General features: G+C 31.4%; 1 protein-coding gene across 3 annotated transcripts; it reads right to left on the reverse strand.

Annotated features, from left to right (window-relative positions):
- Positions 1-571: 571 nt before the first annotated feature.
- LOC132714980 (sushi, von Willebrand factor type A, EGF and pentraxin domain-containing protein 1-like) lies at positions 572-25,384 on the reverse strand. 3 transcript variants are annotated; one of them, XM_060697934.1, is made up of 22 exons: positions 25,249-25,384; positions 18,946-19,102; positions 18,639-18,702; positions 17,937-18,060; positions 17,708-17,817; positions 17,247-17,406; positions 16,497-16,673; positions 15,140-15,316; positions 12,643-12,819; positions 11,021-11,197; positions 10,268-10,444; positions 9,775-9,960; positions 9,012-9,182; positions 8,624-8,803; positions 8,113-8,277; positions 6,343-6,510; positions 5,995-6,165; positions 5,507-5,677; positions 4,563-4,648; positions 4,056-4,146; positions 1,388-1,592; positions 572-840 (listed from the first exon to the last, which is right to left on the reverse strand). In XM_060697934.1, exons 1-21 carry the CDS (start codon positions 25,352-25,354, stop codon positions 1,396-1,398), a joined length of 3,192 nt encoding a protein of 1,063 aa, XP_060553917.1. In that variant the 5' UTR covers positions 25,355-25,384; the 3' UTR covers positions 572-840; positions 1,388-1,395. The 3 variants fall into 3 exon arrangements, with proteins under 3 accessions (XP_060553917.1, XP_060553918.1, XP_060553919.1); XM_060697935.1 differs by lacking the exon at positions 16,497-16,673; XM_060697936.1 differs by lacking the exon at positions 15,140-15,316.

The raw sequence follows: 25,384 nt of genomic DNA on the forward strand, positions 1-25,384 counted from the left end.
TAATGCCTTACATTATGAAGTTGAGATCACAAGTTCGTGAATTGTATATATAATGTTTAAAATGTAATTTATAAGTTTTTGTGTAGTTAAATGTACCAAGATTAAATGTCCAATAATGTCACACAATTCATTTTCTTTCTTTCTTGTCTTTCGGAAGCATTGTCTCTAATCCAGTTAGTTTATTCGGGGAGGTTGCGGGGTTATGATGACTCATTACAAACTGTGTACGAATGTCCTTTTATTGACATTCTGAGTGGCATATTTTCTGTTTGGTGTAATTTTACCATTGACCTTCTAATAACTTAGTGCTTTTAAAATTACTCTGGTACTATGACAAGAAAATATTCAATAAAAATGATCTGAAGTCACGGAATCAATTATAATGTAGCAAAATTGAATCAGCTGTTGTACCCCCGTACACATAATGTACATGAACGATATTTTATGGTTTATTCACTTAAAATATTGTTGGGGGTTAAGAGCCTATTTGTTTGCATTGGTTGATTTCAAACAATAATCTTTTGTTGTTGTGGGGTTTTTTTAGTCTCATAAAAACAAACAAGCCATAAAATAATGCTCTGTAAATTTATTCATATTTTCCAATTAAACAATAATAACTGAGATAAATAATCAAGTTCAAGATTTACATTTACTCACTCTTATCATGATTAAAGAAGATTAAGAATTAGTGAAGAAATACAGTTTCAGAAGAAACAGAGATAATGTTGTTGTTGTTGTCGCCATTCATGTGTTCTGGTTAGATATTTAATGGGTTTGTGGTTTTGATGTGTTGACTCATGGATTGTCCGGTACAGGTATTAGCGGGGTCGTCGTAAAAATCTGCAAAATATAAAGCCGTACAAATTTTTGCTTTCTTTAAAAAAAAAACAAAAAAAAAACAGACAAACCAACAAAAGTGAAGCACAGAATTCATAAAATATTGCTTGCTTTATGATTACCAAGTGGATTGGTTTCGACTAAATGATTTAGTCTGACCTGGCTTCACGAATATGCACGTATTTCTGACAATGACAGATTTTCAAATGCCAACAATTGCTGTCTAAGATACAAACATGTTTTGCAATGCGAATGGTTGCTACAGTTCCACAACAAGACAAATGTAAATCATGTTAATTCATATACCAAGGCGTTAAGAACATTTTATTTAGTTAACATTGGTCTAAATTATTTTAAGTGTTAGTTCTGATATCTGGTTTCAGTATGTAGGAAACAAATAGGTATATAATTGGCGATCGGTGTTTGTAGAAGTGGAAAGTAGTTGCCATTATTTTACGATCTGCCTCGAATGACACAAAAAGTCAAATTGTGCAAAGCATAATAATGTATTTGATATAAGTAGACAAAAAATGTACTCTGCCATAATTACCAAATCTTTTAAGCCTTTTCACAAAAGTAATTTCTTGCTTTTGAGCAGTCTTGTGTTTGCCAAAGGCCTACAGGGTTCATCAAAACACACTTTCCAGATGACAGTGGTTCGTCCGTAGCCCAGTTAGTGTAGGTTGGGGCCTGGTTCAAGTCTGCCCATTTATATGTATTTGTTCCGTTTACGTCAGATAGTCCAATCCATGCACCTGATATGAGGCATTTGATTATATTTTAGATAACTGAGCATGTGTATATTGTATTTTTATTAGCCAAATAAAAACCACAAAATATTAAAAATATTATATAACAAGAGCTGTCGGAAGGACAGCACGCTCGACTATTCTAAGTGCTTGATAGTAAAAGAGCCTTGATAATGTTAATTTTTTTAAGTTCACAAAAGGGCTAATTTTTTTTTTATAAATTCATGTTATAGGCCTTAGAGAGAGTCTAATTATACAGTATTGGCTTGACTATTCGGAAGGTAATGTCACAAGGGTGTTTTATTGAATATAATAATACTAATTACCTATGAAAAATAAATTTGACAGACAAGGTACAAAGGCTTGTTATTAAGATGTTTTATCAAGAAATCACTGCTTTATTATTATGAATGCATAAAATTGTCCCAAAAAAGGCACAAAGTGACAAACCCTTCAGTAGTTATTGAGATAACAGCTTACAAACAAAACTTTACCATGAATTTCTAAGTTGAAAAAGGGGAGAAAAATCAGCCTAAATACAAGATAGAATTATGGATCTTTGTCAGTGACCTACAATTATAACCCTAAATGCATATGTGAAGTTTTAAATAAATATCTTTAATAGTTATTGAGATATGTAAAACTTGCATGTAAACATTAACCAAGAGACTAAGTAGAAAAGGGGATATGAATCAGCCTTAATGCAAGATAGAGTTATGGAACTTGGTCAGTGACATACAATTATGACCCTCCAATTATGACCCTAAGTGCATGTGTAAAGTTTCAAGTAAATATCTTTGAATACCTTTAACCTTTAACCAAAATTACTAAGTTTCAAAGGGGCAAATAATACTGCAAATATTGCAGGCAGAGTTATGCAATTTTTGCACACTGATGTACATTGTTACAACAAAAAAGTATTTTAAATTTCAATTGAATATCTCAAGCAATAATTTAGATATTTGACTTTACAAAAAAACTTTAACAAAAAAGTTCCAAACGAGCATAATTCTGTCAATATTGTAGGCAGAGTTATCCCACTTGTCAATCTGATGTACCTTGTTACTTTAAATAAGTATTGTAAGTTTAAATTGAATATCTCAAGCAATAATTGAGATATTTGACTTTACAAAAAACTTTAACCAAAATTTCTAAGTTAAAAAGGGGCATAATTCTGTAAATATTGTAGGCAGAGTTATCCCACTTGTCAATCTGATGTACCTTGTTACAATAAATAAGTATTGTAAGTTTAAATTGAATATCTCAAGCAATAATTGAGATATTTGACTTAACAAAAAACTTTAACCAAAATTTCTAAGTTAAAAAGGGGCATAATTCTGTCAATATTATAGGCAGAGTTATCCAACTTGTCTATCTGATGCACCTTGTTACTATAAATAAGTATTGTAAGTGTCAATTGAATATCTCAAGCAATAATTGAGATATTTGACTTTACAAAAAACTTTAACCAAAATTTCTAAGTTAAAAAGGGGCATAATTCTGTCAATATTGTAGGCAGAGTTATCAAACCTGTCAATCTGATGTACCTTGTTACTATAAATAAGTATTGTAAGTTTCAATTGAATATCTCAAGCAATAATTGAGATATTTGACTTTACAAAAAACTTTAACCAAAATTTCTAAGTTAAAAAGGGGCATAATTCTGTCAATATTGTAGGCAGAGTTATCAAACTTGTCAATCTGATGTACCTTGTTACTATAAAAAAGTATTGTAAGTTTCAATTGAATATCTCAAGTAATAATTGAGATATTTGACTTTACAAAAAAACCTTTAACCAACGCAGACGCGGACGCGGACGCTGACGCCGACGCCGACGCCGGGGCGACTACAATAGCTCTCATATTCTTCGAATAGTCGAGCTAAAAATGCGTCCAAAATTAGTTTTTTTACTGATAAGAGAACATGCTCGTGTTATTACTTTTTGTATAAAGCAAATTAAATGATTAATCAGTTTGTAAGTATCAATGGACGTTAATCCATTATCATTAACTGGTTGGCTTAATTATTGTAACAAAAATGCTTGCTACGTTAAATTTATTGATTACAAGAACACGTAGACAAACATAAATTATAACAGGATTTAAGCAATAGAGGCACTTTTCATATACATATATAAACTAAGGGCAGATCAGGAATTATGTTCAGCTTGTAAGTTAAATTATATACTAAGTGACTGAAAACTCTTGATTGTGACATATAATACATGTACACCATTCCGTTCTACAGTCCCAATGTTATTGTTAAAAGGACCGTGTTGTAGATATGTTCCAATTGATACATTTCAAAAAAATTAATAGATATAGATCTATACCATTAATTATTAATCTATCTTTACAACGTTCTAATTGTTAATATCACAATTAAAATAATTATGTGTTGTTTTTTTTGTTGTTTTTTTGTTGTTGTTGTTTTTTTTTAATTTTTTTTACATGTTAGCGGGTACTTACTCATTGAGCTTTCCCTTAGATTTTTCAGGAAGTTTAACTCTCCTTCGCTTGTAATCTCTGCTAAATAGCCACCTTCATCAGAGCAGTCAGTCTGTTAAATAAAAATAAAAAACAGTTTCTAAATGTACGTTAATTCTGGATATTCTATGAATTGTTTTAAAATAACTTTATTGGTTATTGTCATCATCTTCAAGGTCTTTTCGGAAAAGAAACATATACGATAAAAGGTCTGCTGTAAAAGTATCCCTTCGACCAATGGATTAAGCTCGTTTTTTATCATGAACGCCGGAAGAACTTGAACGACTTTTAGCTTGCTTTTATGTATATAATACTATCATATTGAAATCTTTGACACAATTGAGTCATTATACAGCGATTTTCCTCAGGTTTTATACTGCTGGGAGCTTATGTTTTAATCCTAGAATCTTTTAGACTGGATAGGATATACGACTCAAAATTCAAAGCATGATACACTGAGTACAATAGATTTAGGGTTAAATGTTTTACCGAAGCTGCATTCCAGCCTAAAGATGAAAACGCTTCGTAGTAGTAGCAGTGAGAATCGTACAGTGTCCAACCAGCGGAACAAGGATCTTGAAAATAAAATAAATAACATGTTTGAAAGTATAAAGTTGCAACAATATTTACAAGAACATAAAAATCGTTAGCTATGTCAAAGAGTAATTGATAATCACTTATAAAGGTAGTTCAAAGCATTTGTGTAAATAAAGCGCTATTTAAAAAATACACAAACCATGTAAAATAGAGTTCAAGTTCGACTCGCATTCCTTCTCATTGAAATGAAACACTAAATTGTAATTAATAATAGTCACAGAATTATCCTCTTCTTAAAGTATCAAAATATGTATTTTATTTAATTAATTGACAATTTTTCCTAATCTTTGTTTGAAGATTACATCCAACGAATGCCGAATGTATGTAATGATCACTGAACTCGTTTTCAAGTTATGTACCTAACAATTAAAAAAAATGCAAATTTTAAATTTCAGTGGCAGACAATACACATTCAATGTTTCGCAGCAAAATTCCTTTTGACTGATAATGCATAATTCCCACTGCTTTGAAGAGAGAAATGTATTTGGTTTTCCTTTTTAACTAAAGGTGTCAAAAGAATATCTAGATTTTAAGAATAGTCCGTCTCGTTATTTTAACTGGTGAAAATGGAACACAAATATCGAATTGAAATGGAAATAAAGATATGTGACAATAGATAAAATGAGAACTGTAACCTATAGTTAAGTAAATATAGGTTTGTCTGAGTTATGTTCATGTTATCGGCACATTAAATTGCCTAAAATAGCAAAACATTCAATATCAAGGGCAGATAACTCGAAAACGTCAAATTAATATTTTCCCTTCAAAAAGGCATACTTTATATTTACCTAAATTGCATATTTAATCCTTATCATAAAGACATTACAAGTATATACCTTCAACACACGAGGGTGTTTCCCATCCATCACCAAGGCAGGTTATTGTACTTCCCATTGCAGGGACAAGCGCTCCAGGACATGTAACGGTTGCTGTTTCTCCATAAGTAGTGGTTGTGTTAGAGTTAACTAGTACCACTGTCATATTGGCAAACGATGGAGGCCCACAGTCTTTAAAGCAGAGATATTAGAATATATTGATTTATTGTATATACATATATATTTACATTAATACGCTTATTTGATTTCTATTTATTCCTTAGGTAATGTAATTATAAGCAAGTAAACTCTCTTACCGACTTACTACCTCTGATATAGTTTGTTTGCATGTTTTTCTCTCCAAGTATTTTCCTATTATTACTAATTGTTACACCAAGATAAGAAATAAAAACGATTTGCAAATGGTTGGACATAAAATTATTGAACTTCCAGGAGAATGTTTTAAACTTTAAATCAAGGATAACTTTTACAAATCAATGAATTCTAACCATGGATAGTGCATGTTGCTGTTTCCCAGGCTCCTGAAGCTAGACAGGAAATAACAGCAACACTTTCATCGTAACCTTCATTGCAGGTTACTGTTGCATTGTCTCCTAGTAAAGTGCCGCTTATAAGTGTAGCGCTCCCAAAATCTATTACTGGCAGTATGTCTCCGCAATCTGAAATGACACATTTCTATCTCTTTTAACATTACTTTTACGAATATAGAACAATGAAGCCATATGAATAGATTTATTTTGAATTTAAGAATATTTTTGATACATGAATAAACATATTATCCCCATAAATTGTTTTTCCATCATTGATTGGAATTTAAAAAAAACACACATGCTCACCTCTTTGGCATGTGGCAGAGCCCCATGATCCTGTCGACAAACATGAAATAGTTGCGTCGGATGAACCATAACCATAACTACATGAAACATTAGCAGTCGATCCATAAACAGTATTTCCATCGGTAAGAATGTATACCCCATTTGTCAAATTGCCAACGGACCCACAGTCTAGAAAAATAATATTGCTATATACAATATCTTGATTTAGAACTGAAAACATAACTTTGTTGATCTTTGAAGGAATACAATGTGTGTGTTTGGTTAATTATTCAAAGACACCGTAATGAACCATGGGCGAATATACATTACATTTATAAATTGTGGTCTTTATTTTTTTATAATGGAAGTTAAATCTGTGCTTGGTGAACATGTGAACCATAACCCACGTCTCAAAAACGTTCGTGTGTATGTACAATAAAATGTAAAATAACATTGCACTTCATTGTATGATTATAACATCTGGGGAACCGTGTCTCTGACTTTTTTTATTTTTTTTTTTATTTTTTTTTTTGGGGGGGGGGCGTTATTGATAGTTGTCAGGCTACGCGCATAGCATGATTTTCAAAATTCAATTTTGAGCATAGCATATTCATTAAACATTTTCACATTAATGTTATGTTATACTGGAATATCTAAATCTCTATCTAAATCTCTATTTAGAACACTCAACACTAATATAAAGATGTACCCAACTATTGGCTATAGGAAATATATTTGTAAAGATATCTTCTTTTTTATAATTAACATTAGTGCATATCATGTTTGAGTCTACCTTGATAGATACATATGGAACATGTATAATGTAAACGTATATACCAATTCGGGTATAAGGTATCAATTTAAACACGGGACATAACAAGGGAACGTGTACATTATAGGACATTATAAACCTTTATTGATAAAAATACAGTAGAGCGAACTTCTGATAAAGACCACTTGTATTTAACCCATTACGCGATATACACGCCTTTTAACGCCTTTTTCACCCCTCCCCTTTTTTTTGTTGTCTCTAATGTTGAAAAAAATGAGGCCCCCAACACTTGTTTTTGTTTTAGAAATGTTGTTAAAGAAGTGACCTTTTTTTTCGGCGCGGCCCCCAAGCAAAGAAATTTTTGGACTTGTGAGAGACTATAAATGACCCCAGATTGATCATAATGTAACGTGTAACCGACGCTGAAAAGCATTTGACTCTATCTCAATCCATTGAGAAGTTGCAGCAGTTTGAAATCAATTTTGATGGAAAAAATCAAAGCAAAATAGTGAATTTTGGCAATTTTGAGATGTCTCCTCGTTGCCGTGGTAACAGAAAATTTAAGCCTGAGCATGTTGTTTCAAGGGCAATGATCCAGTCAACATTTGTGCCAAGTTTGATTAGTGTTGAAGTAGTTTTTATAGTATTATAGCAATTTGAACTTGTAACGGGAGACTTTTCAATGAAAACAGCCATTTTTCACAAAATGCTCATGAAGAAATGGGTTAAAGGGGATGTTTGGTGTCTCCCCTGGATGGCGTTAAATCTCAGGTTGAACAGTACTTACGTTTCACGACCTTCTAATAGGACCACATATGAATTCACATTCAAAATATTTTTGTTAGTATCTCGTGTGCGGGTAGCGTTGGTCAACATTTCATTGTTGCATTTCATTGACTGATTGCAAAACTTTACTTAAGGTTGTTATTACTATGTACATATGGTTTATAATAACTTAAATCTTAATATAAGAAAGGTTTGTTTAAACGATCACAACACTTACTTATCAGTCTTATTACCTTTGATGTTGCATTTCGCTTTTTCCCATTTCCCTGATGCTAAGCAATCAATATCCTTTTTGTTTCCTTCATATCCAGCGTCACATTTAACTACTGCTGATGATCCAAAAGTCGTACTACTCACTTTGTAAGATCCGTTGTCTAATTTATCGGGGCTTCCACAATCTGAATAATAAAGATGATATAGTATATTTTCCCATTTATTATGCAGCCAGTATATTAACGTGTATGAATTGATCAAAACTTTTAATTCAAATAAATCATTTAATGTTGAACTAAATTAACGAATTTGATAAATTAAGAAGAATTTTAATTTGTTACAAATATTTTTCTCATCTGTTGGGGTTTTCACAATCTGAATAATTCAGTAAATTTCCCGTATCAAAATGAATGTTTAAGACAAAACGTGAAACATTAAACAAAACATTATTTTAATGTCTTTAATACACCGTGAATATATTTCAGTTGCCTCTAGACAAACGTGTAAACTTGTAAGGTAGGTCTAAATTACCTTTAATCACACAAGAGGCTTTCTCCCAGTCACCTGAGGGAAGACATGTTATTGTCGATTTTCCTTTTTTAGGCTCATATCCGGCATCACATGTTAAAGTGGCTGTTTCCCCAACAGTTGTCGCTTTATTCTTATCAAGTTTTAAAGATCCTTTTGGTACTTTATCCAATCCTTCACAATCTAGAATGACAAACAAAATGTTTGAACAGAAGTATTCTCGTAAAAACTAAAAAGGTTATGTGATATATCGATTCAATATTAATCATACTTTTATACTTTTATTGCATACTCGTCTCGTGGAAGAAAAAAATCTAGTAAATACAGTTATTTTCTTCCAACAAGCCGTATAATTCAAGTGTTTCGGTTGTACTTTGGTTTGAATACTGACCTCTGATTATACACGTTGCCTTTTCCCATTTGCCTGTTACTAAACATTCAATTTCCTCAACATCTGGATCGTATCCATTATCACATGTAACTTTTGCTTTTGCACCAGCCTTTGTCTTCTTGCCTTTAAGCTCATATTCTCCGTTATCCAAAGATTTAAGTTTACCGCAGTCTAATATAAATAAGCAGACGATGCACAAATCACGATTTAGAAAAGAACATATCATTATTCATCATCTTATATACATTTCTCTATATATGCTATTCATTACCGATAGATATGTCTATTAAAACTCACTCCAGAAATTGCAGTTGTTTTCAATAATTCAGTAATAGTAATCACTGCAATAACTATGAACACTACTTTTGATTTTGGAATAAAGACATTTAAAGAAATTATATTATTGTAAATATAAATGTTACGTGTAAAATGTTCTTATAAATCTTCCGAATAACATTATATTTTTTCTCAATTAAAAGTGCAGGTTACGCTACTATAGTGATTTTTGTTTTACTTTTAAATGCATATAGAGGATATTCAAGTTTTTTCTATAAATACAGAATTTAAAAGAAAGTAGTCCGGCAAGACACCAGTGAAAATACGGAAAATATGTTTCACTGCAGTGAAAAATAAATTTTTACAGTGAAAATACGGAAAATGAAAATACGCATTTTATTTCATCAATATTTCTCAATATTTCATTTCGAAGTATATAATAAAAAGAATTATTCACTGTTAATAAACACAATACTTTATTCCTTACCTTTGACTTCTTCACATTTTCCAATCTTGCTCCAGTCCTCAGAGGCCTCACATGTTATTGTAACATCGTTGTTCTTTGCGTAAAAATCTTCTTCGCATGTCAAAGTTGCTGTTGATTCATATGTCGATTTACCTTTTTTATCAAGCTTATAAGCCCCATCTTTTATCTTCGGTACAGATCCACAGTCTATGAAAACAGGGAATTTTACAGATACCAATCTATATGTGGAAACGGGTTTTCACATTTTTGAAAAAAGGAGAATAAAAGCATCTGAAACTTTCTGAACGCCTCTTAGCATCAATCTATGCTCAAACAACCTTACGTTTCTTTAGACAAATTATGTTAGCCATTTACTGCAACATTTTGATTGATCTGCACTGTGGAATAAGTATGAAATAAATTAGTAGATGTGAAAAGCTGTTTCAAAATATTTTCACTTCTATTTAAATACATTTGTAATGTATTTGAAACATATTTTAAAACTTTTTCATACCTACGATATCACAACTGGCTGAGAGCCAGTCACCAGATGCCTCACATGTTATTTTCTCACTTTCTGTTTTATAACCTTTGTCGCATGTCAAGGTTGCCGTTGAACCAAACGTTGTTTTCTTTTCATTGTCAAGAGCAATAGAACCGTCTTTAACCTTTGGCAATTTTTTTCCACAATCTAAAAATACAATGTGCTAAATTTATAACGTGGAAAGCTTAGTTTAACACGATTTAACTCTATTATATGTTATTTAGCTTTTGGAGTGATATATGTGGATATATTACCTGCCAAGATTTTATATCACCCGAACCGTTATGCGAGGGTGATATTTTATCTTGGCAGGTAATATATTCACATATATCATTCCAAAACCAAAAAAAAAAAATTATTACCCTTCCCCTGCCGAGTAAGACAGTAATTCTTGTTTCAAATGAAAAGTCGAAATAAGATTCCCTTTAGGGTACCCATTCACTGCAAAATGACGTCATCGGTACTTAACGAATGTTAACAAGAGAAAAAGAGTAGTCTGTTCGAGACACATTTTGTAAATAATATCAAGCTGTCTATTAAATACTGATGAGAATATTTATCATGACTCCATATTTTGGTAAATATTTTCTTTTTATTTTACATTTGTATGTAAAGCAAATGACGACAAGTCAAAGTGTTATTACACTTGTGTACTATCGTTTCTATTATTACACTCCGCGCCTTCGTTTATGTGATAGTATTGTATCTGATGAACATGGTTACCTATAGCTTTGCATTCTGCCTCTTCCCAATCGCCTGACTCTTGGCATTCAATTTTTTTTTTACTTTCTTCGAATCCTTTGTCGCAAGTTAAAGATGCTGTGGCTCCGGAAGAGGTATCTTTCTTGTTGTCAAGTTTATAGGATCCATCTTTAATCTTTGGTAGTTTCGATCCACAATCTGTTTTAACATTAAAAAAACGGTACATTTATGAATATCTATTTATATCTACAGACTTCATTCAGTTTTTATTTGTGTCTCAAATGTTTGATATCATTTTGTTAAAATACATTTTAGAATTATTTATGTTACCCAAGCCTGAGAAATAAATGTTTCTGTCTGTATAAAGATCACACTAATCTAGTCTATGGACGCGTAAATAACAGAATAATTCTTTCCATAGTTTAACTTTAAAATTTACTGAACGTGTTTGATTTCACTTGTAGATTACTAGAAACTTTGTCCCACAACATATCTATCGTCAATTTACTTTCAAAATACCTTTCAAGCAAGCAGGAAGATAATGATAGATATTTGAGAGAATGTGTAGGCATATTCCATGTAATTATTTATCAAAATAACTGATTCATATACCGTCTTCAGAAGACGAAGGCCAAAGACGATAATAAGATTTAATTTACAGAAAGACAGAATGCGTATAGGTTCTCATAGGATGTACGGATTGTGTGACTTGTATATTGTCCTGACAAAAGGAAAATTGAATGAAAAAATATTATATAACATCAAAATTTTAAATAGATGTTCTGGAGAAAGGGGATCCCTAAAGATATGTTTGTTTGTTTGTTTGTTTGTTTGTTTGTTTGTTTGGGTTTGACGTGACACCGACAGAGTATAGGTGATATGGAGGCGTTCCAGCTTTACTGGCGGAGGAAGACCTCAGGTGCCCTTCCGTGCATAATTTCAGGCACGAACGGGCACCTGAGTAGAACCACCGACGTTCCGTATGCTAGCTGGACGCCCCTGGTCCATAAAGAGCTAAGATAACAAACATTTAAACGTTAAATGAAAATGAAAATCAGAATTTAATGGTTATAATCAAGACACAATTTCTGTCTGCAAAGTGTCAAATGTTTCATGGTACAAAAGCATATACATATGTATTTAAATTAGAATAACGGTCCACCTTTAGAAGTTATTAAACAACTCTAGTAACGTCTGTTCAGAAAACAACGACAGAAACAGAAAGCATTAAAATAAATGTAATCACGGAAAATTTGAAAATAATGTCTTCAATACCATATTTAAACTTCCTTAGAGAGTCCAAATATCTGTGTGTTTATATAAGATCTGGCTTTTTTAACAGTAACCTTTTTGCTGCATTTACTTAATTACTTAATTTTGTAATTGATTTATATAAAATAAATATCTTATATTATATATCGTGTATAATCAAATATCTTATATTCTATTAAGTCTAAAATATATTATATATTGCATCTTATACAAAATAAATACCTTATAAATAATATCTTATATAAGATAACTATTTAATAGTTTATATCTTATATAAGATAAATTATCAAATAATTATGAAACATTATAGAATTAATGGAATTAAAATAACTTTTTTCACATTTTTTGACATTTAACAAAGGTATACATACCAATTCCTTCGCATGTCGCCTTATCCCAATCGCCTGAGTCTTGACATTCTATTTTGTCTTTGCTTGCTTTAAATCCCTTGTCACAATTGACTGATGCTGTGGCTCCAACAGAGCTGTCTTTTTTGTTGTCAAGTTTATAAGAGCCATCGTCAATTTTGGGTAACTTCTTTCCGCAATCTAGATTGATAATGAAAAGAATGAAAGCCTTTAATTTAACTCAAAGGTAATTTTAGCTTGAATATACGAAAGAGCTGTCCTACTTCTCAAGGTATCAACTTCAAACTTCAAATGTATTGTTTCTTATAATCAACCAGACCTAATCTTATGTGACATGGTTCATTACTCAAGACACAATATTTCTAGAAATTACCTTAACTAAGTATTTTTCTTAAATTATCATTTCTACGATTACCCCTTTATCTCTTAAGGGATCAACTCCTAACTTCAAATATATGTTCCTTGTTTCCAGAATTGTCCACCCATGAACTTTCCTTTGAAAATGTTATGTTTTACTGCTCTTTATTTGTAAAGGAATCTAATACAAATTTCAAATATGTGTTCCTTAAGAGCAACCGCATCATATGTGACAAGGTTTTTAACCCTAGCTAATCTTAAAAGTTTCCCTAAAATGTATCTTTTACTGTAACTTCTTATGATATCTTTTTTCAAACTTCAAATAAATATTTGTTTTCATCATCTACATGATAGGTGACAAGATTCATAATCCTAACACATTAGATTTTTCCTTAAAATACTGAATTTTTTATTTTTACTTCTTTCTTTCCTAAGGACTTTTCTACAAACTTTCAATATATGTTCTTTATCATCACCCACTCAGAATTACTCCCCCACCCCTTCCAATTTTTGTGATAAAAATGTTGTATTACTATAACTTCTTTATCTTTAAAGTGTATACTTTACTTTAAACCTTTGTTACTTATTATCACCCAACACATCATGTATGACAAGATTCAATACTCTAAATATAATAATAAATTTCAAGAATTCCCCTTTAACTAGGATTTTTTTAATAAAAATTGTGATTTTATACTCTTATTTCTATATTTCTTTAACTTTCATACCAACTCGCATATAATATGACAAGTTTCATAACTCTAGCATCAATATTTGCCAAATTATCTTCCTGTTAAACTTCATAAGTATGTTTGTTATCAAAACCTTTGTCATTAGGCCTACTAATATTTTACAGGACAAAATTTATAACTCTGGCATCTTTATTTCAAGAGTTATTTCCTCTCTGAACTTATTATATTACTGTAAGAAAATTTATACTTTTTTGTTACCAAAGGATTTACTTCAGATTTAAAATTGTTGTCTTTTCCATTAGAGCATAGAAATGTCAGTTTAACTTTTCTTTGGTCACATGCAAATTATATGGTGCAAAATTAATGAGCAGTTGGATGCTTTCTTGATACATGTACTTATACAATAATATTTTTTTCATAGCTGTGTTTTCATTTACGGTGTCTAGTATTTAGTTAATCGAGCGTCACTGTCTCCTCTGACAGCTCTTTTTGCAGTATTTACAGGAAGCTTAAGCATAACGAGGCATTTTATAATATATGAGCATAGTTTCCCTTTGTTTAACAATTCTGTCATTTAATTTCTTTGGGTTTTTTTTTCATCGTGTAATTAACATTGATTACACAATTGTTTTCCACACAAAACATGCGCCAATTTGTGTGTTTTCACTATTTTCTTTTCTTTGTTTTGCATGTCATTTGTGCATGTTGCAGATGTTTTGGCCACTGCTTATAATATGTAGAACGTATACTACGTTCTTGCAAGAGTAAACACTGAAAATTACAAGTTAATTGTTTGACTTTTTCATAACATATTTCTGTGAGGTAAAAGATATTTTAAAACTGATGACCATACCAATTAAATCACATGTCCCTTCATGCCAGTCGCACACAAAAACGTTACAATTAGTTCCCATTATTTTTAAAGTTTAATTTGTTTAATTTTTTTACGTTTAACGCATGGTTAAATAACATTTTAGATGCTTATCAACTGAAGAAAGAAGCACTTAATGTAAAATTATTTGTCATAAAAGTATCAAAATATAACCAGAGCAGCATTTTGACTTCCAAACAAAATACGACATTACTAAATTTTATTGATTACCAAGAAAACTATTAGCGAAATATGGTTCATGAGGTGAGTAACTGTATTGACTATATAATAGGACACGAAAAATAAAAATCTTCTTTTAAATGTAAATTAACTTATTTCTGGGACATTATGTGCTTTTAAGACAGTAACATCAAACGTGATCAAAAGTTTAATTTACGGCCGTTTTGTCACAGTTTGTCACATTTTGCCATACGTTTTGCCTTGTTTAACTTGCTTCGTTCTTAGCATTATATTTTTCCTCGTTTGATTTGACAATCTTCATATGACATCATGTACTTCTAATTCTATACAAATTTATGAGTATTGGCCTTCATAATCATAAAAATGATGAAATACATACCAAGTGAACCACAAGTCGCCTCTTCCCAATCGCCTGAGTCTTGACATTCTATTTTGTCTTTGCTTGCTTTAAATCCCTTGTCACAATTGACTGATGCTGTGGCTCCAGCAGATGTGTCTTTTTTGTTGTCAAGTTTATAAGAGCCATCGTCAATTTTGGGTAACTTCTTTCCGCAATCTATATTGATAATGAAAAGAATGAAATCCCTTAATTTAACTCAAAGGTAATTTTAGCTTGACATGGAATGAATAAAGTGAAGTGAAGTGAAAGAAAAAGATATAAATTTATCAAATTTGCATTTGAAAGAGTAATGCTTTTTCTTAACAAACGCCTTTGTTTCAAGTTTAAAATGAATATCTTTGACATTTAACATGCAAATGAAGACTATAATGAGCTCGTGTATGCGCCACGTCACAATTTTATAGTTGCTATCCGGAACACAGCAAATGTGATATTTTCTTGTGCAAACACAATTTAACCGTTTAAGCTTCACGGTGCACTAAACCTGGGGTTCAGTAAAAGTAATCATCTCGTTTAAAGATTAAATTTGTATGAAAACATCCGTTACAATACGGAAATATACCGTTAAATTAGTACTGCCACTTATAGTCATGTTTGTTGATTTAATACTGTTGTACGGATGATCCGAAGGCGGAGTTTCTCATGCAAACAGAATTTGTACATCCCATTTTGCCACAATGAGATTACCTATGTTTATGCTAATAAAACTCATTTCGGTTGTTTGGACACTAAAATAAGACCTGGTGTCGGTATAAAACCCAATTTATTAATGAAATGTCGCTATTGAGTTTTTTATGAAATTTATTAAATGTAACTTTAAATATTTATGGAAAGGGCAAAAAATAGTTTTATAATGTTGCATAGCATTTTGGATGCTTATCACCAACAGAAAGTAGCTCTTAATGTACAAATGTCTACCATAAAGGTGACAGAATGTAAATTGAGTAGCATATTCACTTCCATACAAAATACAAATCACAAAATGTTGATAAATATAAAAAAAAGCAAAAGATGGTTTAAGTAAGCAGCTTGTAGGTTAATGGTTTATGTAGACCAGATACAAAAATAAAAAATATGTCCGGAGCATTATGTGATTTTATGATACGTTATGTCAAACAAATCCTTGAACCAAAGTTGATTTTCCGGGCATTTCGTCACATTTTTGTCACAATGTTTGTTCTAAATTCATTGGCTTCATTCTTAGCATTATAGTTTCTCCTCGTTTGATTATACACCTGGGAAAATGTACTCTTCATATATTATCAGAGAATAATGATACATCAAATCAAAGGAAAATTTAAATAACTTTTTTTGACATTGAAAAAAGTAAACATACCAATTTTTTTACAAGTCGCCTCTTCCCAATCGCCTGAGTCTTGGCATTCTATTGTTTCTTTGCTTGCTTTAAATCCCTTGTCACAAGTGACTGATGCTGTGGCTCCAGCAGAGCTGTCTTTTTTATTGTCAAGTTTATAAGAGCCATCGTTAATTTTGGGTAACTTCTTTCCGCAATCTATATAAAACAAAACATAATAAATAAATTGAAAACTTTAAATAACTTAAAAACCGAGAAGGTTGCAATCTCGGTCTCATTGATTATGTTCATAGATGCAAGTGATTAATTCTTTATTAAAATATTTGTACTAAAAGATAAAAACTTGATTGATTCACAGGTCGCCTCATCCAAATCGCCTGAGTTTTATCATTGTAATTGGTCTTTAATTGCTTTAAAGCCGTTGTTGTTGAAAAGATACTGATGCTGTGACACCAATAGGGTTGTCATTTATTGTCAGGTTTATGAGAGCCGTCGGCAATTTTACATGATTTTTTCCACAGTCGTAAACAAATACGTCTCTCTTAATCAGTGTTAAGGTATTTTCATGTATTTTCTATAGATTCTAAAAGATTTCCTAGATAGGCATATATGTTTGCGCGAAAGTAATACTAAGTATGCACTACTAAAACTGCAAATTTCATTCTTCATAATCACAAACAGTCATAAAGTGTTTGGTACTCTGACAAAATATGTTATTAAATACACAAATCATAATAAAATAAATGATTAACTTTATTTAGATAAACATACCAACGTCTTCTTTTGTGTTTTCCTCAATCCATGATTTTGAAGAAACAACGCTTACTGCAGCTTTATACGTTACACTACAAAGACCACCATCTAGTGCGAATCCGGATATAACAATATCTTTTTTTCCGGAAGTACCAAAGATCGGAAGTCCATTTGAATACTAAAGAAATCGAATAAACATAAGAAATATTGAAATGTTTTCTTTACATAGCACCAAATGTTGTATTTCATTCAATAAATTTTTGTTCCATGTCTGTAATTTAAACATAGAATATGAACCAGTATATCTCTTACACATAATAGACTGTAGTTAGCGGCTGCATTAAACGTATTTACTTCTTCAATATTCATCACAGTTCAATTATTCATTATTTATTTCGTGGAAATCATATGAAGTAGATCCGGACCGTTCAGGCAAAAATTAAACAAATATATCAGTGAGATTAAAGTGATGTACCCACCGTGCACTCAGCTTCAGATGTGAGACATTCTTGAGACTTAGCATCGAAGCCGTCTAAAGGTTTGTTACATTTCTTTGCTTTATCGACCTCGAAGGAAATGTCAGTAAATCCTAGAAATAAAAAAATACCCTCTGAGAAACATAACGATATTTATCGAACTATTCCTTTCATGTTATAAATTTAAGAATAATCGATTCGAAAATAAAATAGCATTTTAAGTGATACCCACCTTTCTTCCCTGCTATATAAGCCACCCGGTTGTAACCTTTACTACTGCCAGCTATTCCTGGAAATTCGGTTTTCTCTTCTTTCTTTACTTTTGTCGTCAGTAATATTAACGAACCGTCATCACTCTAAATTGTAAAATAATCAATCAATATACAATATTTAGTATGATATGATATATCAATTATACTCGTACATTGTTACTACACTAGTAATATCATTCTAAGTGTTTTGACTCGTTTAGAAAGTTTTTGACAATGCGAACCTAAATTATCTGAGACTTTTTTTACCACATTGCATAAAGGAGAATTATTATGTGGATTAAAATAAAGCTTGGCAAGATGATAGGGGGAGGGGAGGGGATGGGGACATTTCACATTTTTCGGAAACGTGTGTTGTAAGTGGTGTATGGAAACAGATTAAGTTACTCGTTGTTCCTGCTGCTGAAGTTCTATTTCTGGTCCTTGCCCAAAATGTTCAATGTTTCTTTGTTTTGTCTGTTTTTTTTGTGTTTTTTTTTTGTATTTTGTTTTTGGTTATTTTTTCACACTTGACATAAGAAATTATATATCAGCACGTAGGTATAGCGGTGTTTGTTTCGTTATACATGTACTTAGATATCAGTTTTCTAGATTAATTATTAAAAAAGTTATGTTGTATGTTTTAATCATAAATATATGTCAAAATAATATATAAAAATACGCACTGTTTGAACGGACGAAATAGTCCTAGTTTCGCCACTCACACTAACTTTGTATTTTTTCAATGACCTATAAATACAAACATGTCGTTAATTAAGTAGTCATTCAAAGAAACATAACGTGTGACAAAAATCTTAAAAACCCGTGTCATAATGCCACAGAACTAATTTCAGATGCAGTAGTTCTAGGAATCTTTTCAATTAAAATGTGTGATAAATGATGAAATATTTTACTTAATATAGCTTTTTAGGCATATAAACTCGGAAAGACTTTCCTAAACGCGTTTGAATATTTATAATATATCGGTCTTACTTTGTGTTAACACAGCCTTCCAGTGTAAGGACAATTTCTTTACTGACTTGAACTCCCTGACATTGCACGTTTTTGCCAAGTTTAATATCTGCTATATAGTCTGATCCATCTGATACTGCGCGTGAAATTGTTGCCGAGAACACTGTGCTGAAAGTTCCTGTAACATATATAGATCATGCATTAGAAAATTGTTTGTGTGACTTGTATATGTAGGGACCAGTATCTTCTGTCCCGATGTGTTCAATATTAACAGTATCATAACAGCGCGTGCTGTCTTAATTTGTCCAGTGATTACATAATCATACAACGCGCCGTTTGTTGTACTTCCGTTAGCGACAGGGCGGCAAGGCGACAGGGCGACAACGCGCCGTTAAACGCTTTTTCGTGATGTCGCTAGCGACAACACGACGCACAAAAGTGTTCCAAATCAACCAACGTAGTCGTGTTGTCGCTAGCGACTGCACGACAAAGCCTCAAATGGCGCGTCATGTCGTCCTGTCGCTAACAAACCACGCCAAATGGTGTGTTGGCGTGTGGTGTGTTGTTGCGATGTCATATTGTCGCTCGGCTCAATTGGAAGGATTAGCTATTTGTATATTTATTAGCCAAGCAACCGGGAGACAACGCGCCATTTGGCGTGCTTTGTTAGCGACAATACGACAGTGTGACAACAATATAAGTTGTGTTGCCCCTATCGACAACGCAACCCGCAAAGTGTTCAATATCAGCCGTCATATTTGACAGTGATTTCAAATGTAACATATGAATAAAATCAAGAACAAGCCGATTAGGCATATGGTTAATTAGTCTAACCCTTATTAAGTTTTTATCGAGGAAAGAGTCTAAAAGACTTTTCTCCCAACATTTCCCAAAGTATTGTACTAAGGTCAATCGCCACAATTCGAACATTTCCGTTATGGTGCGTTGGCGTGTGGCGTGTTGTTGCGATGTCGCCCGGCTCAAATGGAAAGATTAGTATATTTATAAGCCTAGTTGTTCCGATTGGTAGCTTACTGGAAATAATTATACCTTAACCATTTGCGAGTACACATTCGAAATGAATATGAGCTCGTGAATGAATGAATTGTTAATTAAACAGAAAAGCATAGATCGTGACAAAATACACCTGTATCATAATGCATCTGCGAAATAGGTGCCTCAATTGATTTCAATTTGTTAATGGAAAAATTATCATAAAACTACACCAGAGAATAGAGATTTTGTTAGTTGCACGGTTAACTCGTTTAGATATAATTGAGCCGCGTAATGACAAAACCAACATAGTGCGTTTGCGACAAGCATGGATCCAGACCAGCCTGCGCACCGCCTAGTCTGATCAGGATCCATACTGTTCGCTTACCAACTCTATTACAAGTAGAGAAACTGATAGCGAACAGCATGGATCCTGATCAGACTGTGCAGATGCACTTGCTGGTCAGGATCCATGCTGGTCGCAAACCCATTATGTTGGTTTTGTCGTGACGCGGCTCATATTATTTATATATGTATATATCTGTATCGTAACTGTTGCTATGTATCAATTGCAGTCGAAAGACATTACAGATTTGTCTCCGATTTATTACAATTTATTATATTTATATATAATTATGTAAGTGTTAAAAAAAGAAGTAGATCTAAAAACGTAATTTAATGTGAGGAGTGAAACTGAAGTAACAACGTCAAATATTAGTTACATAAATAAAAGATACCAGTTTTAGTTTATTAATTGTTTATTTATTTATTTATATTATATTATTTATTTATTTATTTATTTATTTATTTATTTATTTATTTATTTATTTCCCCAACAAAAATGGCTTCCAGAAAACAAGAACGTTATGTTTTAATACGGAAACTTACAACAATGTGACGACTAATATAAAATCAATTAAAAAATATTGTCAAAATAAATAAACTTATAACATAAAAAATAGTAAAATGATAATTTAAAAAGTCAATTAAATTTTTTCAGAAAAAGTATATTTTTCCATGTTTTATGATATTTTCCCACGTTTTTTTATACTTAATATTGGACAATTGCATATCTAAGTATTCGAATTTAATTATTTCTATATTTTCAATTTAGTTTACAATTTTCCATTTAACTTAAATATTAAAAAGAGTTTGTTTGTTTTTGTTTGTTTTTTTCGTTTGAGTGAAATAAGGAATATATTTTCTCGAAATATGATAAAATTCCATATATTTTCACGAGCCTGAACGGCGAGTGAGATATATAGAATTTCATCATATTAAATGAAAATGTATTCCATATCTTTATTGAAAACCGAAAAAAAAGCCTTTTAATTTTATTTTACGTTTAAGGAAAAAAGTTCTTTACGTAATAGAAAGAGCACCGAAACACGAGGCTATCTGATTTGTACGAGGGGGCGTAGCCCCCAAGTTTTAATCAGATTGCCGAGTGTTTTGGTGTTCTTTCTCTTTTGTATCATAGTCAAACATAAAAGCACGTTCCCTGTTGTCACAATATAAAACCCCGGCAAAAATGAACCAATGAACGAACATCTGAATATGACATTTCTGTCGCTTTCCCTTTCTCTGCCGTCACAATATGTAAACCCCAGCAAAAATGAGCCAATCAATGGGCATGCTATGGAGTGCGGGTAACTAATACCCGCACTCTAGTTAACGCACCATGCATGTATATGTATACGAATTAACCCGGACACATTTTCAACAGAAAGGTCTCCAAACTATGATACAATGATACACATATTTGCCATGCAGTTGCAATTGTACATCGCGCAGTAATACATTTATTAATTATAGGTGTGTGACGTGGTTCCAATGCAATACACAATTTATCACAGTCATCTTGAACCGTTTGGAAAAACATAAGGAGATAATTTCCTATGATGAAATGAAGAGCTGAAGACACTGACGGCAACAGAGAACAGTCTGAGTAGGTAGTCCCAAAAATAAATACTTTTATATTAATTTGTTTTACAAAAAATTGTTGGTTTTTTTCCCCACAAATATGATATATATTTGGCTGATATAGCACAATATTTTATGGGTAAAATGTAATAATAAGCAATATTTTGATTGTATCAATACGTTCTTGATTTAATATAAGTGATTCAGTAAATTTCACTTGTGCTGTATAAAGTGCCTATTTGCAAGATCTTTATTTCTTTTATCCATGAATTTATTTACATCATTACGTATAATTTAACAATGGATGTCATTAAAACACTGCAGTAATTACATCAGAATGTATAGCTTATTAATATATATATATTAACAAGATTCAAGATTCAAAATTCTTTATTAAGTAACGTAAACAAGTTATGTTTCTTGTTACATGATACAATTAACATATATACATATTACACATGACAAATACAAAAAAAAGACATGAATGATTAAACTCACTGAAAACAAGTAAGCATAATATGAGCATATACAAGAGGATGAACTATGTACAATTACAACAATATGTGAGCGCATGAACATATGATAATTATTTAACACAGACATTTTTACAATACATTTACACCACAGTATCAGATAATTATTATACAATACCAAATAACGTAGAAATTGTTATATTAAATTAATACACATGTAAGTGATTACAGGAAGTAGCCTTAATTACTTCTAAGTATAGTTGTTTACAATGTTTTGTCTTATTATAAATGCTTCTCGTATAAATTTACATAGTTTAATTACTACATAATAGTTTGCAGATTGCATAAGTTCTATAAATTTAACAACACTTGGTCTGTAAAAATAAAATTTGTTAATATAACGTTTTCGAATCTGATTGTATGCTGAACAGATACAAATAAAATGATATTCATCTTCTAGGTCACCACTGTTACAAATCATACAATGTCTTTGGTTACGTTCAGTTCTATTATTACCATAGCGACCTGTTTCGATTCGTAGTTGGTGAGAAGATAGCCTTAACTTAGTCAATGGAATACGAAGTTTAAGCGGAATGTTATCTAAATAATATTCAAATTTAAAAGAATTTTTAAATAATTTATAAGTACATAAACTTGAACTAACAGACAATGTGGCAGTCCATGCCTGAACAAATTGGTCCGTTAGTCTTTGTTTGAATAACAAAGGAAACGTTTTAATATTAATAATATCAGGATTGTTCCATACATATAAAAATCCATTATTTTCTAACAAAGATTTTACTTTAGATACCCAATTTACCTTGCCTCTTTGACAATCATTTAACATTATTTCATACATCTTTTTAACTATAATATTTTCACTGTTTACAATTTTTTGCCAGTATTTTACAATCCTTACATATCTGTTAATGAACAGCGGGTATCTGCATAGCTCTCCATAATAGCCATATTGCTAGTACTTTGTTTGACAAAGAGTATTGGCTTACATAATTTTAAATGAATTCTCTCAATTTCTTTGCTGTACTAAAACCCCATATCTCGCTCGCATCATTAAACACGGAGCCAACAAATGCATCAAATAATTGTCAAAGGGTGCTTGGCTTTAATGACATGCCTTTGGTATTAGCAAGCAGTATATTTAATGCCTTTAAACCTTTACCAGTCAATGTTTCCTAATTTAGGTTAAAATTTCAGGTATAATTAAAAACTGTGCCAAGGTAATTAAAGTTAGAAACCACTTCTATATGCATATTGTTATAAGTTCATTTTTCATCATGCTTTAAAGGCCTGCGTTTTCTAAAACCAACAAATTTACTTTTATCCAGATTTACATATAATCCCCAGGTACTACAATACGTGTAATAATTAATCAAGATTTGTAAGTCAGAAGTATTTTTTCCAAAGGTGACCACGTCATCTGCAAATAACATCATCAAAACTAATACCAGAATTTATCATTTAGGGGAAATAAGTCTAAATCTTCTACAAAAAATGCAAAAGTAAATGGGACATTACCTCCCCTTGTTTTAATCGTATTAAACATTCGAAATAATCTGATAGGTTTTACAGCCTCTGACATACTTCGTAAAATATTGAACGTTTTGCCACCAACATTATAAGCTTAAACCACAGACCATTACGATATACACTATCGAATGCTTTTTTAAAATCGATAAAAGCACATGGCAGTCTTTCATTTTCATTTAAAATGTTACTCACAATAGCATTTAGTACAAATATTGCATCAATAGTTGAACGATTCTTACGAAAACCGAACTGGGCATCACTTACAATATTGTTATTTTCAACCCAATTAGAAATCCTTTTGTAAATATCTTTGAAAAACAACTCACTGAAGTAATACCTCTATAATTTTTACGTCCCATGGGTCATTTTTCTTAAATAAAGGAACGATAATACCATTCATCCACTGATCTGGAAATACACCGTTATCCAATATACCGTTAGAAATTTCTACTAAATGTGACATCAATATATCCGAAGGTTCAATAATATATTCATTTAAAAGATGATCACCCGCAAAGGATTTACATTTCTGCAAATGACGTATAACGTATTCAATTTCTACAGCCGTTATTGGAGAATCTAGTTCTTCAAAAATACATTCCTCATTTACAAAATTGTGCTGCTACAGAATTGTTCAACATTATCATTTGTAAACATCAGGCAAATCATCACTCAATTTAGAAAAGTATTCATAAAATTCCTGAGTACTAATTCCGCTATTTTCATGTGAATTCTTTTTCTTAGAAAAAAAAATCCAGAAATCTCCGGGTTTACAATGGCGCAGGCGCTCTATTTCTTTCATTTTACCTATTTTATATCTTCGTTTCTTAACTTTAACAATATTTTTATAAACAGATTTATGACTACACATCAATACTCTATTTTCATCATTTTTACACAAATTGTATACATTTACAGCTTTAACATATTCATTCTTTGCAATAGAGCATTCATTATCGAACCATTTCGCTTTTTTACAACTTGCATTTTTAAAGCGAGGCGTATCATATACAACATAATGTTTGTGAAACAGTGGTTCTGCAACATCATTTATAATATTCGTAAATTGTTCAATACAATTGTTCATTTCTGATTTATTTCTGAAGTCGGTATTATCAGTAATGCTATTCATTTTCGGTAACATAGAAATAAGACTACGCCTAAAATCATCACTGTTAGATTTGTCATATATTAACAAGGTGATAATCTTTTCCACATGAAATTATATCATAATGAGAGATTACATTAGATTAGTAGTATATTTTCATAATTTATATTTCAAATGAGATTTTCATTCATAAAATGTCAGTGAAACAATTTAAAAAAAACAAACTAGATAAATGAAGATAAATTTTGAAATAAAATATCAAATTAAAGAAGCACATACCTAGAACCAAGATTGTGATGAAAAACACAGGAAACGTCATGGCTGAGCAGTCCAACGTGTCTGATGCGCAGTTGCCGTCTGCGCGATCCTTATATACAATAACCATCACCTTCAGGCAATATAAGTGGGTTACATA

This window comes from Ruditapes philippinarum, unplaced genomic scaffold (genome assembly GCF_026571515.1).
Source record: "Ruditapes philippinarum isolate M1 unplaced genomic scaffold, ASM2657151v2 ctg355_1_1_1_1, whole genome shotgun sequence".
Classification (NCBI taxonomy): Eukaryota; Metazoa; Mollusca; class Bivalvia; order Venerida; family Veneridae; genus Ruditapes; species Ruditapes philippinarum.